Source organism: Canis lupus, chromosome 35, assembly GCF_048164855.1.
Source record: "Canis lupus baileyi chromosome 35, mCanLup2.hap1, whole genome shotgun sequence".
Lineage (NCBI taxonomy): Eukaryota > Metazoa > Chordata > Mammalia > Carnivora > Canidae > Canis > Canis lupus.
In genome coordinates, this window is record NC_132872.1 from 2,401,553 (window position 1) to 2,419,716 (window position 18,164).

The 18,164-nt window shown below is 41.5% G+C and overlaps 1 protein-coding gene across 19 annotated transcripts in view; it reads right to left on the reverse strand.

Moving 5' to 3' along the window:
• Nucleotides 1-18,164, reverse strand: part of RUBCN (rubicon autophagy regulator) — a 64,387-nt gene that overhangs the window by 19,345 nt on the left and 26,878 nt on the right. For 6 of the 19 annotated variants that reach the window (XM_072812163.1, XM_072812151.1, XM_072812146.1 and 3 more), the window contains exons 3-9: nucleotides 10,128-10,214; nucleotides 8,375-8,534; nucleotides 6,698-6,804; nucleotides 5,307-5,463; nucleotides 4,141-4,674; nucleotides 2,762-2,806; nucleotides 611-706 (exon numbers count right to left, since the gene is read on the reverse strand). In XM_072812163.1, coding sequence (XP_072668264.1) covers nucleotides 611-706; nucleotides 2,762-2,806; nucleotides 4,141-4,674; nucleotides 5,307-5,463; nucleotides 6,698-6,804; nucleotides 8,375-8,534; nucleotides 10,128-10,214 — 1,186 coding nt within the window. The remainder of the gene's footprint in view (nucleotides 1-610; nucleotides 707-2,761; nucleotides 2,807-4,140; nucleotides 4,675-5,306; nucleotides 5,464-6,697; nucleotides 6,805-8,374; nucleotides 8,535-10,127; nucleotides 10,215-18,164) is intronic. The other 13 variants (XM_072812152.1, XM_072812148.1, XM_072812147.1 and 10 more) reach the window with 7 other exon arrangements.

Genomic DNA, 18,164 nt, shown 5'->3' on the forward strand with positions numbered 1-18,164 from the left:
CTAAAGATGTTCCCAAGTTTGCCCAGGTAGCAGGTTGGAAAGAAGACGTCTACCTTCTAAAGGAATTTCTTTGAATCTCAGAATCTCAGAGCACTAAGCCTCTTGGTTAAAGAATAGAATAAATGAAGAGAGCCCAGAGACAATCCTTACACTATCAAAATTTAAAGATGACATACTTGCCCTCCTACCCTACAAAAAAGAAAACAAAAACCCAGTGCTGAGAACCTTGACAAGGGAACAAATAGCTTCCTCTTGTGGATGATTTCCACATAGAGCTTATCTTCTGGTAATCCTGGCCCGATACCAAAGGCTTCTTTTCATGGTCCCTCTCACCCACTCAGACAGCCATCCATTTGGATCAATAGACAGTCATGGTGATAACACCCACAGCATAAGAGAGGGTGGGACCCCTAATTCAGAAAGGAGCAAGAGAAATGGCAAGACAGTGTGATTTCTAGCACAGGGGCTGTAAATAATGAGAGGAAGGGTGAGACTGTACGGTGTGTACCCTCCACGGAGCTGACATGAGCCAGACAGCTCAGAGCTTAGTAGGCACATAGGGAGAGCTGAGAAAAGACACAGCTGCAGCCCTGGCCTTCCTAGTACTCACCATACTCCATGTACAGAGAGCTGGGTGTGCTGACTTCACTGCTTTGGCCAGAGTAAGGCAAGGGGCCTCTCAACTTCGACTTATCATTGCAGGATTCTAGTGTCAGTGGCCACCAGGGAGTAAAAACACACATACGAGGTGAGCAACAATGTACATTCCCAACTGTGGAGTTTCAACATTTAAATACTCCCATTCCCGATGCCCTCCCAAACAGGAGAGGGGTGGCACACCAACAGGGAACAGTCCAAGAATGCAGGAACACATGGAGGAAAGGAGATGGTGAGTCCCTATATTCTAAGAATAAAGAGAAACTATGACCCAGAATGCAGCAACACAAAGATGAAAAAGAATCAAATCAAAATGAACTCATGAGTTTAGTTCTTTTTTCTTCTGTCTTCTTGCCAAATGTTGGCTAGGAATATTAGCCAATTTCCATGCTCTTGACAAAAACCAATGTAGAAAACAGTCCTCACATGGTAAAACAAAGATAAGCACATTGAACTTTTCTGATACCTGGACACTGGGCTTTTAAATAGTCTCAGAATGGTTACACTAGGAATACTGGGATAAAGCCTCTATTGAACCTGAAGTTTGTCATACTTACATATTTAACCCACTTCTGAATTAGGTGAAAAACAAAAACATCCAGCAATGTCCTTAAGAGAAGCATCCAGACAATGCTAGAAAAGCCTAGACGATGGCCCTGCAGCCACAGGGCTCAGATGGCCACAGGGCTGTGGGCCCAGCCTGACAGGAGAAGGGAGGGAGAGGTATCAAGAGAAGCCTGGCAAAGTAGGAGTGGCCGCGTAGAAGTTTTCAAGCACCGACGAGGAGCAGAGAAATAGCAGCAGGCAGGGCTTGCAGGAAATGAGAAACTGATATTCTTCTCCAAAGGAAAACACTAAACTCCCAGCGCTACAGAAGGAAGGCAGAAAAGCAGGTGAGTGCCTGGGAAGTGAGCAGGATGCTCTGGGAGAGTGAATGATTGAGCTGCACCCAACCCATACCCCCCACAGATGGTGCCAGCCCGTCAGCTGCTCCTCTTGTTACCTACTATGTGGTAAGAGGTAACTGCGTTTTCCTAGGGTCTCAGAGATTTCTGCTGGTCCTGGCACTGGGCTCTCCTCCTCACTACTGAACTCTAGACAAGCCAGAGTCACCAGGATGCCTCGCTAAGAAACTATGACTTGCAGGGGACCTTTGAGGTCCTGAGTCAAATCCAATGCACAACACAAACTCCAACTCCAGCACTCCGCTCCTCACAGCACGTAAAGGCCACCCAGACTTCGCTTACTGAGCTAACTACCTCTAGATGTCGCCCATTCAAATGAACAGCTCTAATTCTTAGATTTCCTCACATTCTCTTGGGTCTTCTTACAATTTCTCATCTCCTTAAGAAGAGCAACGCCCTTCTAAACAGCCGTCCTACCTCCTCTTTAACTTTCCCTTTTCCGAGCTAACATACTCGGTGGCTTCACTCATCACCAGGAGGCCGGAGCTTTCGGTTCTCCTGATCACTCTGTCTTCTACTATTAATATCTCCACGAACCCAGAATTGAACACGGTATTTAATTTCAACACCACCGTGAAAACGAAAGAAACGACCGAAGTCACTAGAAAAAGCCTGTACAGTGACTGGAATGGGGGGTGGGATGGGACTTATAGAGGAAGGAAGGCAGGCGAAAGAAAAGGAAATGGGACTCTGGGAGAGGCAAAAAACATGCATCCACATTCAAGACCACAGGATGGGGGGAGGGGAAGGTGTTAACACATTCTGGTGTTAATTCAAGGAAAATAAAGTAATCCACAGTAAGTACTCAGTTATAAAAAAAATTCTGCCACTGATTCAACATGATGCCTTAGACAAAGAGCGGGCTTTGCTTTCACCTTTGAGCAAAACACGATCGATAAATCTGGACTCTGCCTCCCAGAAGCTGCTGGGAGACTAAATGCGGCATCTGAAAGTCACGGGTGGGAAACGTATTATGCAAAATGTCTCTGCCATTTTAGAGACGGGTCCAAGAATCACAGCAGGATTGGCCAGACTAGCCAGACTTGATTTGACACCAGAATGGAAAAGGAGGTTCTGAACTAAGCAAGATGGTCACAGAGGAGGAGGAGGTGGTGGACAGAAAGGACTGGCTCCCAAACCTGCAATGGGATCTTCAACTATAATGGTGATATTCCTGGGGCCTCCTGTACGTAGACAGACAGGTGCAGAGGAGAGTCCAAACAGAGGAAATGAGAATAGAGACAGTGAGAAAAAGGGCATCCTTTCATCTAGCAGACGTGGGGACTCAACTGCCAAGAGGGGAACCCTACTGCTGAAGAACTCAGCAACTGAACTGAGGTAGCTGACTCATGAGGAGCTACACGTGACCCCCTCTCCCTCAGACCCTTTGGCTTAGGTTTTCTCTGGCTCCCTTTTCCGAAGCAGGTTACTGTGGTTTCTGGAATCCACATGGATTCAAGAATGGGGGCAGGGAGGTTTTCCATGCTCAAAGCCCAGTGGCCTAGAGTACAGCAGACAGCAGGCCTGCAGCAGCTGATGTGAAGCAAGGAGCTAACTCAAGTACTCTTCACATCTAAGAAAGCTTGTGTGAAGACAGGCTTTGATTTGGAGTTGTTGTTTTTTTTTTTCCTAGAGAGTTCCAAAAGCCAAACCACATCTTGAGTAGAAAAACGGGGAAAAAAAAATTTGTCACTTGCAAGTTTCAGGTGAGGGCCTCAGCTCTCATCTTTCTAGAAACTACAATGAGAAATCAATGGCAGCTCCAGCTGCTAAAGGAAATCTCCCTCTTTTTCCTTTTTTTTTTTTTTTTTTTACAATTTTTTATATTTTATTTCTGGGGCTTTTCTACCCAGAACTGGCTTTAAGCACAGAGATCCACGTTATACTTGCTGTTGTGGAGGTTCTCTTACAAACGAAACCCAACCAAAGCCTGCTGGAACTAACAACCCATGACAGAAGATGGCAGGGAGATGGCAAAAGCAATGAGCCCCACCTCTCCCGTGCCGAGGGTGCCCTCTGCTAGCTGCTGGGATTTGTGTGAGGGAGGCTGAGGTGACCAGGGCCCCTCTACAGGGCTGCCCTCCAACCAGAATTAGTGAAGCAGCAATCAGCCCCGCTTACTTGTTCCCACACTAGTATATCCCTAGTTTTCATAAGGAAATCCCAATACCACTTTGCCTCTCTCATACTGCTATTGCATCTGACCACACTTCTCAGGAATCACAGAAAGGAGAGGGATGGAATGGGATTATTCATTAGCATTTCTCCTCTGAGAGAAACTTTAAAAACTCAAACTGTGACAAGTCACGTTGTCCTCTGATGCTAAGGAGGTGGTGAAAGAACCCAGGAAAACATTTACTATTTGGCAACGTATAGAGGCACAAACATAGATATTCTCAGAGAGATTTCCTGGGTATTCATAATACACGAGGAACTTCTCTCTTTCGTTACAAGCAGGACACCCCATCATGTCATCAGAAACATAACTTATTAACTAGGGGCTGGTGACTAGCATTACCTGGGGCTCCTCTGGAGGCAATGTTGGTATCCGAATGGGAGCGAGTGTGGCTCTTTTTTGTTCCACTGGTGGCAGGGAGTGTCTGCCCTTCCGAGAAGCTGGACCTGCGAAGGATGCTGGACAGCTGGCTCTGCCCGTCTCCTTCCTGCTCGCCTAGGGAAGAAGCAGCAGAATCTGGCTTCTGCGAGCTGCTGGAGGAGAACAAGTTGGAGCTGCTGCTCTCAGCATTGCTGCTGTGACTCTGACAGCTGGCAGTCCGGCCTCGGGGGTCCAGGTTGCCAATGGCCAAGTACTCGGGCCCCTCGCTGGCATCACTTGGGGAATCATTCTGGCTGCTGACCAAGGATGCTTCTAGGGGGCTGGTCAGAGTGCTAGAGCTCATCTCATTTGGGGTTGAGGAGGAATCCCTGGCTAATGCAGAGACTGGAAGCAGGGAGGCTTGGAAGGCTTGATCCTGTGCTGGTGAGACGTGCTCTCTGCTTTCTTGAGGTTTTCGGGGAGGGCCAGAGAGTGAAAAGGAAGTAGATCTTCTTTCTAGGATATAGAAAGAGAAGAAAAGGATGAGCTGGGAATCCTTGGTACATATGTAGGGTTTCTCTACAACTGAGGACCAAACTCCCTATCATTACTAGGTGCCCAGGACACGTGGTATCACCTCAGAAAAGGTTCACCATGCGAGGTAAGCAAAAATCGCTTAGAAGCAGGTAAGCCGCATAAGGTAAGGTAAGAGCGTGGGCTCTTGACACAGTGGCTTCATCGCTTATTAGTATGCATTTCTCATCTGTAAAATGAGCAATGGTAACAACACCTACTGTGTAGGACAGTTTTGGGGATCAAATGAAGTAATACATATAAATTGACTCTAACAGAGCCTGGCACATGGCAGGCCCTCACTTATTATTACTACTATTATTGAAATGCTTTCTTGCAATATGGATTAGAGATCCAGGACAATCTAAAAACATCTCTTTCCTCTATTACTTTAATGATTCTGCTGATCTTAGGCTAGTCACCATCCAACTTTTTAAGATGTCCATTAAAGACATGAAAGTTGACAAACTGCACCAACCCACGGCTCTGTCTATACCTCCTGTGTGCACCCACAAAGTCCCCTACTTTCCAGGGTTGGGCATTCATGTCATAACTACCCCTTCCTGTCCCCATACCTGAGCCGTGGTTGGGTACGGACTGGTAGAGGCTAGAGAAGGACCCAAAGTAGGAATGCTGAGCATGGCTGGTCGGAGGGGTGTATGTGGAACCAGGCAGGGCTGTCAGGCTCTGGCTCTTTGTTACCAGCAGCGGGCTCTCATGCTTTCTGGCAAACTACAAAAGAAACGTGTGTCAGAGTTGAGGCTGGGCGGGGGTGGGGGGTGGGGGGGGCTCGGAGGAGGAGCATTTAGCACTACAGAAATGCTAGTAGAAGCTGACCTCTGGCAGCAGGCTTGGACTGCGGCCAGAGCCTATAGGTACGACATACAACTCTACTGCTCTATCAGAGCTACAACTTTGAAATCTCGAAGTCCTGCCATACACCACAGCCTCTGAAATTGGAATCCTAGGTAGTACACCAGAAGTGCTTTATCATAGAGGCAGTACAACAAAATTCTTAAGACTATGCACAGAATCAGAAATCAGATAGATCAGCGTTCAAATCCAAGCTCTACCACTTACAAACTTGGAGCAAGAGACATCTCTATTCTGTCCTCCAGCTGGCTTCCTTTATAAAATAAGATTAATGTCGATCTTATAGAGGTATGAGAATTAAATGAGATGAAGCATGTATTGTGCCTAAATCAAGCCTGTAACACAGAAAGTGTTTAACAGGTGGTAACTAAGAATCAAAATTTAAAAACCAAGAGACACAGGGAATCCCTCCTGTAAAGGAGTGGGGACTGTGATTCCTTTCTAGCTGAGGCACTGATATTACTGATGGGTTGAGTGAATTGGAGGATTGCTGATAAGCAATATCAAGCAAAAAAATTTTCTTTAGGGGATCCCTGGGTGGCTCAGTGGTCTAGCGCCTGCCTTTGGCCCAGGGCATGATCCTGAAGTCTTGGGGTCAAGTCTTGTGTCGGGCTCCCGACACAAGCCTGCTTGGATCCTGCTTCTCTCTCTGCTGGTGTCTCTGCCTCTCCCTCTCTCTATGTCTCTCATGAATAAATAAATAAAATTAAAAAAAAATTTTTTTCTTTATACTTCAAGGACGAAGGTGATCCAACCCTGTGTAACACTAGGTCATACTAGGTATGACACTGTAAATCCTACTTCTGATGCAAAATCATCCTCTTCCCCCCAGTTTGTCAAGGCTCCTCTTTACAATGGGGTTTAAAAAACAGACACTTCCCTCCTTAAGCAGATCTTAGACCTTTTACTTCAATAGATACTTAATGGTACCTCCCCTTCTTCTCCAAGTTTTAGTTTTTTTTGTTTTTTGTTTTTTAAATGAAAGCCTTTCAGTTCACAACTGCCTAAGCAAAGAAATAGCCTGCAACAAAGGGTTATATCACGGTAAGGTCCAGGGCCCAGCACAGACACAGATGGTTCCTTGCCCCCTTACCATAGATGCATCAATCTGAGCCAGGAGGCGGGGGTTGTTCTGTTCAACTGCTTCCAGGCACTGGAGCATGGCCGTGACGTGGGCGTTGCTTAGCAGGAAAGCAGTATCTGGGGAGAGAAATGCTACTGCTGTGATGGAGCCCAACAGGGAGATTGTTAGCATCCCTGTACAGCCTGGGAGAGGCTCAGGGAAGTAAAGAGACAAAAGGTAAAAATGTCTTGAGGAGATTCATGCTGCTGCAGGGGAGCGGAATCAGGGACATATAAAGTATAGGAGAGGCTAAGTAATGTGCAGTGTAATAGGCCACGACAAGGGGGCTTCAAAGTCACAAAGTCCCAGATTTGAATCCTGTCTCTAGGTGACTTTAGCCGAGTCACCTAACCTCATTGGGCTCTGCTTCCCTGACTGGAAAACAGGTGTATTATCATTATTATCTTTACATTTGTATTATTTTATTATAAAAGAAGTTTATGCCATCAGATTAACCGTGATAACTCTCCATGCAATGTTTGAGGTCAGGCATCAAGATCAGTAACAGACAGGAATTTGAGGATGATGTCACTCAGCTGAAGGAAGAACTCCAGAAGCACAGAAGGCTACTACTAGATATATTATTTCACTCTGCTTTATAGTCCAATATTTTTTCCACATTTTGTAGATTCCATAGTTCTCTATGGCCATAAAGATCTCTTGCTGTTACAACTGGCAAGACTCCAAATGGCATACCCAAAACATGATCAAATTACTTGTTGAAGATTTTTGGTGGTTGATAAGGCCCCCGTCTCCTCCCTCCTATCTTGAACCAATATAAGGAATAGATACAAAAGTTAGCCTGGCAAAAAAATTAAAAAATCTATCAGCAAGAAATGCTAAAAGAATAGCTTCTGTGCTTAAAACTACAGCCAAAATGGACTTCCTGCCAGTTCCCCCATGTATATTCCTGATTTGTAAGACAAGCCAAAAGCAATCTATCTGAGTTATTATCTCAAGTTTCTTACAGAAATACTTTTACTCAGGGACTAATCCTAGGCCTCTCTGCCCACTGATCCATTCCTTCTCTTGCTTCCTTTCTTTCTTTCTTTTTTTTTTTTTTCCTGTACCACAGAGATGCTAAGTCCTAAAAGTAGTGTCTTCCCAAGACCCTTTTTGCTGGTATCCAACTGGGGAAGTCAGGGAGGGGAAGAAATCCTCTGACTTCTCCCCTTGCTCATGCCCTCCCATCTCCTGCTAGTGCCTTGCTGGCTGAAACCTGCCCACTGAGAGCAGTAGCTCCCAGAGCTTGATAACTTCTTTTTAGGTGACACCTTCTTTCCTTATTTTTTGCCTCCGTATTTCTCCGCCATAGAACAGAGGTATTAATACCCAGCTCTCAGGCCTATTGGGAAGAGTATATGCATAAAAAGTATGTAACAATGACTAGCACATAGGAAATGCTCAGTAAATGGTGGTTATTCTTATCGGTTTATATCCCTGGGGGCAGGGGAGTACCTTAGCATAAAGTTGGATTGTGTTTTACACATAAAGGAGAAGACTGGACGCATGTTTCTGATTAGAATCTCTAGGGCACCCAGTGAAGTATATGGGGCTCTGGGGGGAGAGTCAGTCTATAAAGGAAGAGGAATGTGGAAGAGATGAAAAAGTATATGCAACAATCTTGGCTAAGTGACCGTCACGTACCTGTGTAGAATTTTCTGATATACTGCTTGTCCCCGAGCAGTGGTCGGAGCTGGGCGGAGAGACAGTGGCACTGCAAGCTGTGCTGCAGCCACAATTCAGCAACAGCATGCTCACTCACACCATCAGTGCTGCTCTGGCTATTCTCGTGTAAGCTGATGAACTGGGAGGCAAAGAGGATGGGTCACAACATGCATCCTGGTAAAAACAGCAAGACTGAGGCCTAATGACCAGAAAACTAAATGGAGATGGGTAAGAGGAAGTGATGAGTAGGATTTTTCCTCTGGGTAGCATCTAGAGGTTACTGAGGGAGGAGGGGAAGCAAGGGATCAGTGGTTCCACTGCTGCACTGGATCACTGAAGAGGAATGAAGCAGCTAAGACCTGATATGCGGCTCTAAGAGAGAACAAAGCTGCTACATCTGTCTCTTTATGTCCTAACTCCAAAGAGACATTTAGCCTGGAGTGTTCAGAGGAAGGATGAACTCGACCTCTTGGCTTCTCTCACAGAGTTCTTCATTTCAGTTGGCCTCCAGAAAATAATGCAACAAAAATCTGGGGACAAGGAAGATGCTTCTTCTTCTGGGGACAAGGAAGAAGATTCTCCACCAAAGAGGGTAGCCTGAGTGGCTCGGTGGTTTAGCACCGCCTTCAGCCTGGGGTGTGATCCTGGAGCCCTGGGATTGAGTCCCACGTCGGGTTCCCTGCATGGAGCCTGCTTCTCCCTCTGCCTATGTCTCTGCTTCTCTCTCTCCTCTCTGTGTTTCTCATGAATAAATAAATAAATAAAATCTTAAAAAAAAAAAAAAAAAGATTCTCCACCACAGAGAGGTCATCTGAGCATCTTGTTTTGGCCCTAGTCAGAGCAACCTCTATTTGGAACCTCCTTCTAGTTGGCTGTTTCTAAAAGCAAAGTCTCCTAAGCAGCTTGTAAGTGGAAATGACTACAGCAATATATTTTAGAAAAGGAAGTTAGTTGGAGGTAAAGGAGAGTGGTGGTAAGATAAATTACGCGAGAAGGACAAAGAAAGTCTATGTAAGAAAACCACCGGGCTCTGGATTTTTCTCACAAAAGAGGCCAGTTTGACACCCTGCGATTTGGTTCCCTGATCGTTTGAAAACAAAGTACTTTTCCTGACATCATCTCAGCAATGAACCTAGCAGTGGGTGGGATATATATGAAACAAAACTGGCCTTGTATTGACACGTACTGAGGACAGGTGATAGATATTTTGAGGGTTCATTACATTACTCTCTTTAATTTTCTATGTATTTGAAATCTTCCATAATGAAGAATTAAATAAATAGATACATATGTTTGGCAGTGATTGATCTGGAACTAGCTGTGTAACTTTGGCCAAGTCACTAGCCTCCATGAGCTATTTCCCTAACTGGAAATCAAAGGTACTACATTGAGCTAAGCATCCCAATCTTACTTCCCCAAGCACTGTAGGGAACCTCGTGCCATTTTCCTAGGATTCTGAACAGCTTCATTCTGGTCCTAATATTGCAGGTCTTCTGAAAATAACAAAACTTTTTTCACCCCCTTCCCCAGCGGAGAGAAAATGGCCTAAAGCAATGGCTTTACATGGTTTATGTTTTAAAGCAAATAATCCTTCCCTCCAAATTAGTCCTATAGGAATAACTTTCTTTCCTCAGTTAACAGGAAACTTGACACACACCGTCTTTCTAGCCTAGGAAACCCTTCAGACAGAACATCAAACACCACAGCCTTCCGGTTACTTTTCACTTCTTACCTTCTCCACATGAAGGGCTGAGTGGGGACTGAGCCAGCGGATGTCCTTCACAAACTGCCAGTAATCAGTCTGGCGGCAACACACCTGCTGTGAGAACACAGAAGGTGAAGAAATCACTACCATTTTAGATCAAATTTAGCTCTGGTGTTGACATTCAAAGAGAGGAGGAAAAACGCCTAACCTTCCTTGCCTCAACAAAGGTTCTCAGCAGCAATCAAAAGGATATATATATATGTATTCATTCTTTTTAAGGATAATTGTTAAAATTTGTTTTAACTGTTCTTTTGGACAGGCAATGCAAGCATATGATATAGAAAGTTATACAATGAAAATAATCTGATTTCTCCCTCATCTCTCTACCATTTAGCCCCAGAAGGTAAATCTTAAAACTGGTGAAGAGTTTAAGTTATTTGCTAAGAATCCGAGATGAATGCCTTCAGTTCTTACAGCAAAATCAAGTAAGGAAAGACCTGCTTTTCCCATGCTACCCAGGTCAGGAAAGGGCTGCATTTAGAGTCAAAGAAATGATCAATTCCAGATAAATAGTTTCACTCTAGAGAAGGCCTGAACTAGAAAAGGCAAATGTTTATACTAGGAAATGAACTGGAGAATGAACTGGAGAAGGCAAATGTTTATACTAGGAAAACCTATTTCTTATTTTTTGAGAATCCTTTCTGAGATTATTGGGCACAGGTTAAAACTGAAATCTAAATAATTTAGAAGTACAGACCTAGCACAAGCATTAAGAGACAGACTAACCAACAGAACAAAATAAATAGCTTAGAAAGAGTCCTTCTATCAGAACTTAATATATGACCCAAAAGGCATCTCAAATGTCAGTGGGTTTCTCACCTAGACTGGAAAAATATCAGTGACAATTATAAGTGTCAGCTGTACAGGCTCTTTTGTCAACTGGAGTCATGAAGACCTCTAATATCTTGGCAGCATGTGGCAGTGTTTCTGGCCCCTGTTCTGTGGCTCAGTGGACACTGAGTGGCCAGGGGTAGGCAGCACTGGAATATCAACTCAGGTATGTCTCCTGGTTAATTACATCTATGTGACTAGGACCTAAACTTGGTTTCCTTTCTTTAGGCAAAATTCTAGGCTAACTCAGAAATAAAATTGGGGACATCTTACAGATACCACATTACAAAGGAATATTACTAACAATTGTATGCCTCACTAGTGTGATAACCTAAGTGAAATGGATCAATTCCTTGAAAGACCCGATCTGCCAAATCTCACCAAGAAGAAATAGATAATCTGAATAGGCCCTTATCTCCTAAAAATAAGACAAAACTAAACCAAAACTAAAAGCAACCCACAAAAACAAAACAAAAAAACCCAGAATCAACAATAACTTTCCTTGAGAGCTTGTTTGGAGGTTCTAGCAGGGGAGCGCAGCTACTTGTATACCCTTGACCGAAGAACGGTCCTCCTCTATCGGGGATGGTCGTCCTCCTCGACCGAGCGCGCAGCTTCGGGAGGGACGCACATGGAGCGGTGAGGGAGGAAGGGGACACAGCCTAGCCAGCCAGATCAGCCGAATCAACCCTGGCAATCAATGGGGTGACAGATGTCGCAGCCAGATCGCCTTCACATCCAATTAATAACTTTCCAAAACCAAAAGCACTGGGCCTAGAAAGTTGTTCTTTAAAAAGGACTGACACTATCTGACTTAAAGCATTACTGTAAAGGCACGGTAATCAAGGCAGTGTAGTATTGGGGAAAAAAATAGACAAACAAATCAGTGAAACAGAATAGAGAGCTCAGAAACAGACACACATAAATAAAATCAACTAATCTTTGACAAAGTAGCAAAGCAATACAATGGAGCAACGATAGTCTTTTCAACAAGGTGCTGAAACACTGGACATCCATATCCAAAAAAATAAATCTAGATACAGACTTTATACCTGTCACAAAAATTAAGTTAAAATGAGTCATCAACCTAAATGAAGAATACAAAACTATAAATCTCCTAGAAGATAACATAGGAAGAAACCTAGGTGACCTTGGGTATGGTGATGACTTTTTTTGGGGACTTTTCTTTTTTTAAAGATTTTATTTATTTATTCATGAGAGACACAGCAAGAGAGGGAGAGACACATGCAGAGAGAGAAGCAGGCTGCATGCAGGGAGCCCAATGCGGGACTCGATCCCGGGACTCCAGGATCATGTCCTGGGCCAAAGGCAGATGCTCAACCACTGAGCCCCACCCAGGCACCGCCGGTGATGACTTTTTTATACAAGACCAAAAACATGATCCATGAAGCAAAGAACTGATAAGCTAGACTTCACTAAAATTAAAAACTTCTGCTCTGTGACCAAAAATGTCGAGAAAGAAAAGACAAACGACAAACTAGGAGAAAATATTTGTAAAGCCACATGTGATAAAAGAACGTTATCCAAAATACGCAAAGAACTCTTAAAACACAACAATAAGAAAACAAACAATTTGATTTAAAAAATGGGCCAAAGACCTTTATAGACACCTCACCATAAAAGATATACAGAGAACAAATGAGCACATGAAAAGATGTGCCACATCGTATATCATCAGGGAGGTGCAAATTAAAACAATACGATACCACTATATACCTACATTAGAATGGCCAAAATCCAAAACAATGCCAATATTAAATGCTGGTGAGGAAGTGGAGCAAAGAACTTTCATTCATTGCTGGTAACAATGCAAAACGGTGCAGCTACTTTGGAAGACAGTTTGGCAGTTTCTTAAAAAACTAAACATACTCTTACCATATGATCCAGCAATCACATTCCTTCGTATTTATCCAAAGGAGCTAAAATTTTATGCCCACACAAAAGCTTCTATAAAAAATTGATGTTAAATTATGTAGAGGCAAGACAACTTTCAAAGTGAGAAGGACAAACACCTAAAAATGTAGGGTTTACACTCATATTACAGGATCTTAAATTGCTAGTCCAGTATAAAGAAAATAAAACTGGAAGTCTTGTACCATGCATTATGGGTACAATTTATTCAAAAAAGATGATATGAAACTCCACCAGTGGATCCATATTCCTAGCAAAGGTTCTGGCTCTATATCCAAAGACTGTTGAACAAATGTAAATTTAGATGTTTTAAAATAAAATAAAATGTTTGAATGACTCCTTAATTGTCCTCACTTAATCAGCTAATGATTCAGATCACATTGTATAAGAAGGCTTTTTCTGTCTTTATCCAAAAAAAAAAAAAAAAATGAAGCAGTTACATGGTAAATAAAATGACAAATGTTTGAACATTGGGGGGGGGTGTTTAACAACAACAAAAGATGCTGTACAGTGAGGGACCATTTCTACCATAATTAAAAGCTAAAATAATTAAAACTGAGTGGTGATGGCACACAAAGTACAACAGACCATAATAAAAAAACAGAAATAGATCTGTGTGCTAAAGGAATTAAGTATATTCAAGATAAACTACAGATGAAATGGTTTAAATAGAAAAATCAAGTCATTAATAGAAGAAACTATGGAGAAACATTTTTAATAATTGTACAGGGAAATGCGAAAGCCCTTTCATAACATCATACAGAGCCTAGAAGTCCTGAGAGAAATGATCAATTTGACTTAATAAAAATCAGAGGGGTGCCTGCGTGGCTGTCAGTTAAGCATCCAACTCTTGATTTCAGCTCAGGTCATGATCTCAGGATTGTGAGATCGATCCCCATGTGGGTTTCCACACTCAGTGCTGCTGGAGATTCTCTTTCTCCCTCTGCCCCTCCCCATCATGTGTGCATGCATATACTCACTCTAAATAAATAATTAATTAATTAATTCTCTTTCTCCTGCTCCCTCTGCTCCCCTCCCAAAATTAGATATTTCTGCATATAAAAACACCATATGAAATGGCAAATGACAAACTAGGAAAAAATATTTGCAATTCACATTAAAACAAAGGATTAATTCCATTAATAAATAACTCCTATAAATCCATAGGAAAAGACTAACAATATAAGAAAAATGGGGGGAAATAGGAAAAAGTTCACCAAAAAAAAAAAAAAAAAGGCCCACATAAACATTTTTCAGAATAGGAGAAATGTAACTTTTTACCCTCATACTGCCAATAGTTTGTGGTTTCATAACACCCTACATTGGTATAGGTATGGAGAAGCAAATACTCTTATACATTATTGGTGAGGGTTTAAACAGATGTAACTTCCTCAAAGGCAATTCAGCAATATTTTTCAAAATTGAAATGCACATACCCTTTAGCCTAAAAATTCTACTTCTAGGAATATCCTATGGTAAAGGACAAAATGACCCATACACGAGGTTTATTCACCGTAGTACTGTTACTAACTCCAAATGATTTTAAGTAATCTAAAAGTTCATTACTAGGGGATTGGTTAAATAAATTATGGTACATACATACAATGGAATATTATAAAATGACAGCTGTAAAATAGAAAAAGTGCTTTTCATAATGATTTGAAATGAATTACAGGATACATCAAGTGAGAAAACAGAAGTGCAGAATAGCAATTTATAATTGCTTTTATTTATCTAAAAAATCAGGAGGTATAGCAAAGAAAACTATTCACAAAATCTTTTATAAACAAAACTTTTCTGGGAAGAAACTAGTAAACAGTAGTTACCTACAGGACTGGAAGGAAACAAGATATTTCACTAAATATATGTTTTTTTTAACCATACAAATGTATCGTTTACTTTAAAAATTAAATATTTTAAAGTTACAAAATGATAAATATAATACAATCTTAATATTTTAAAAAGCACATAAGTGTATAGAAAAAAATAAGATCTTTTTTAAAAAATGTTACTTATTTATTCACTAGAGACAGAGACAGAGAGGCAGAGACACAAGCAGAGGGAGAAGCAGGCTCTGAGCAGGGAGCCCGACGTGGGACTGGATCCCAGGACTCCAGGATCATGCCCTGAGCTGAAGGCAGACGCTTAACTGCTGAGCCACCTAGGCGTCCTGAAAAAAATAAGATCTACAAAATGTTAAAGAGTGATAATACTTGATGTTGACTTGAGGGTGATACTTTCTTCAAATTTTTTTTCGTATTTTCCAAATTTTCAACAAATAAAAATATATTACCTATACATTCAGAAAAGAAAAACTGTTCTTTTTCTGTGTTGTTATTGTTATTTTTAAAAATCAGGCTGCCTATATTGCCAAGAAGAGGTTTCTTCTTCGTAGTGGAAAAGAGGGGGCTCTTTTTATTTCTCCCATTCAGATGAGGAATCTTAGGGACTGAGTGTCTCCACATAACTAAGCAGCAGAAAAGAAAAGATCAAATATGCCTTTCCTTATGGGAAAACTAAAAGGTAGCCCAGATTCAGGCTGTCAGGAAAAATGAGAGCCCTCTAAAAATATGGTCATGATGTTATAGCTTTCAGAAGGTCCTGTTTAAAAAAAAATAAGTTCACATTCCATAACACGTCCTTATGAAAGCACAGAATAGATATGACCAGCATGAATCACTGTATCCCTTCCCCCTCTCCAAGGGCACAACACCCAGAATAGCTTCATGATGACGCAGCAGCCAGAAGCCTTTGAAAGCCTTAATCTTTTGGGAGGAAATGAAAGGGAAAAATAAGTCCTTAACACAGACATTAATTGTTAGGTCTTCACAAAGCAGAATAGAGCAGCAGTGAAATGGGTATGGATGTTCTGGTTACAATTCTTTCCATTAGCGCCTGTAGTTGAAAAGTGTGTAGGACAGATTTGCCTGATTCACTCTGTTTTCACTTATTAACACTGCTATTTTGCAGATAACCATATACTTTAATAATTTTCATTCTGATGACCGCATGCTTTCACAGATATCATTTATTAATAATTGTAACAAGCTATGTTAATACTGTCTTGAATTTATCAATCATCCCTCACTTGGAATCCCACTGACTTTATTATTTCATTAGGACATTTTCTCTTTCTGGCACAGATGGTGAAACTGTCCTGTAATATGGTAAAGTGATTACTCTAGCTAACAATATAAAATTAGTAACAGAGCCAAGAAAAGACCTTTTTTGCTATCAAGATGCAAGTGCTTAACCACTAAATTGTGGCGACACTAATCTAGTAGTTATTTTGGTCATCTGTCTGGGAAACTTGCATTGAGTTTTTTAAAACACGTGGGCATGATTCCCAAGTTTCTGGCTTGGGTGACTGAGTAGCTGGCAATGCCACAAATTAGTGTTAAAAATAGGAGGAAGGGCAAATCTCATGAAGAAAATAAGTTTGTCTTTTGGGTCATGCTGTGCTTGGCCTGTATGACAGACAGACAGATGATAATGTACAGCAGACAGCTAGTCTTATGGAACTGGAGTTCAGCAGAGGTGTCTTAGCTGGGGGTCTTCAGCACAATGCAAGTGAAGGAGGCTGTTCCAGGAAAATATACAAAGTAAGAAGAAATAATGACCTAGGACAGAATCCCATTAAAAGCTAAAATCTAAAAAGAAGAGATTCCAGGGAAAGAAATTAAGAAGGAATGGTCACAGAAGTAGAAGAAGGACTCTAGGGGACACCTGAGTGGCTCAGCTGTTGAGTGTCTGTCTTCGGCTCAGGGTGTGATCCCGGGGATCAAGTCCCACATTAGGTTCCTTGCAGGGGGGCTTCTCCTTCTGCCTGTGTCTCTGCCTCTCTCACTCTGTGTCTCTCATGAATAAATAGATAAAATCTTTAAAAAAAAATTGGGAAACATGGAAAGCTCTGGAGTGACCTGAAATGAAAGTTTGGGTATATAAAATATTAAGTGGGAAGCAAACTACGAAAGCATTCTAGGTACAATGTACCTAGAATTAACATTAATTTTTAGAAAAGAGGAAGAGGGACTCTACATCATTAGAAGATAATAATGCGGTACAAGTCAAGGTGTGATGATGGTTAACAGTAAAGAACTTCAGACCCTGTGCAAAGGAGAAATGTTCATGGATCTGGTAATGTGGACATCATTTTACTTAAACTTCAGTAGCAAGATCACTAGTGGTATAGGCAAAAACCAGAATGCAGTGGGTTAACTTCTTTGTTTTATAAATTCCAGTCTTCATAATTATTTTTTTCATAGGACTACATGTAACTTAAAACTTAAAAAATGAAAGAAACGTGTTATTTTCCTGTATGCCACAAACTGCACGAGGCAAATGTGATGCTATTTCACTTAATCTTTCCATCAAACATTATGAGGTAAATAATATTATCCTCATTTTTATAGATAGGAAAAGCAAGCCTCAAAAGTTAATATTACCTAATAGTTAAGATCACCTGTCAAATTATGTTTTTTTTTTAAAGATTATTTATTTATTTATTCATAGAGACAGAGAGAGAGAGAGGGGCAGAGACACAGGCAGAGGGAGAAGCAGGCATCATACAGAGAACCTGACGTGGAACTCAATCCAGTGTCTCCAGGATCACGCCCTGGGCTGCAGGCGGCGCTAAACCACTGCGCCACCGGGGCTGCCCTCAAATTATGTTTTTTAAAGCTCTTCATGTATATCATTTCTTTAATCCTCACAATAATCCTATGAGGTAGGTACTAGTGTTATCTTATTTTACAAATCAGTAAACAGAGACACAAAGAGGTAACTTACCCAACACCACATAGTACTGAGGCTGAGATTAAAATATGAACAGTCTGACTCAGAAGTCTATGGATGTAACTACTATGTCATTTTTTTCCCCAAGGACCTAAGCAATGAGTCTAGATTTCAATCCAAGTTCTATCTGATTCCAAAGACTTTTATCAGTCTACCACACAATGCTGCCTCCAAATTCCTAGACTGGTGTTTAAAGAATAATAACCATTAAGAAACTCTTTGAGAGCACATCACTTTCAGAACTTATTCTGAATAAAGAAAATCTAACCTAAGACAACTCCACTGAATTCTGAAAATATCCAATAGGAATATTAGTTTAAAGATACTTCAGAAGTAATATACATGTATTTGCAGAAGGGAAGATAGCATATTAAATCCTATTAACTCTGAATACCTTAATGCTATTTATTTGACTAGCTCTTTATGTGACTGCTAGTCTAGTTGAGA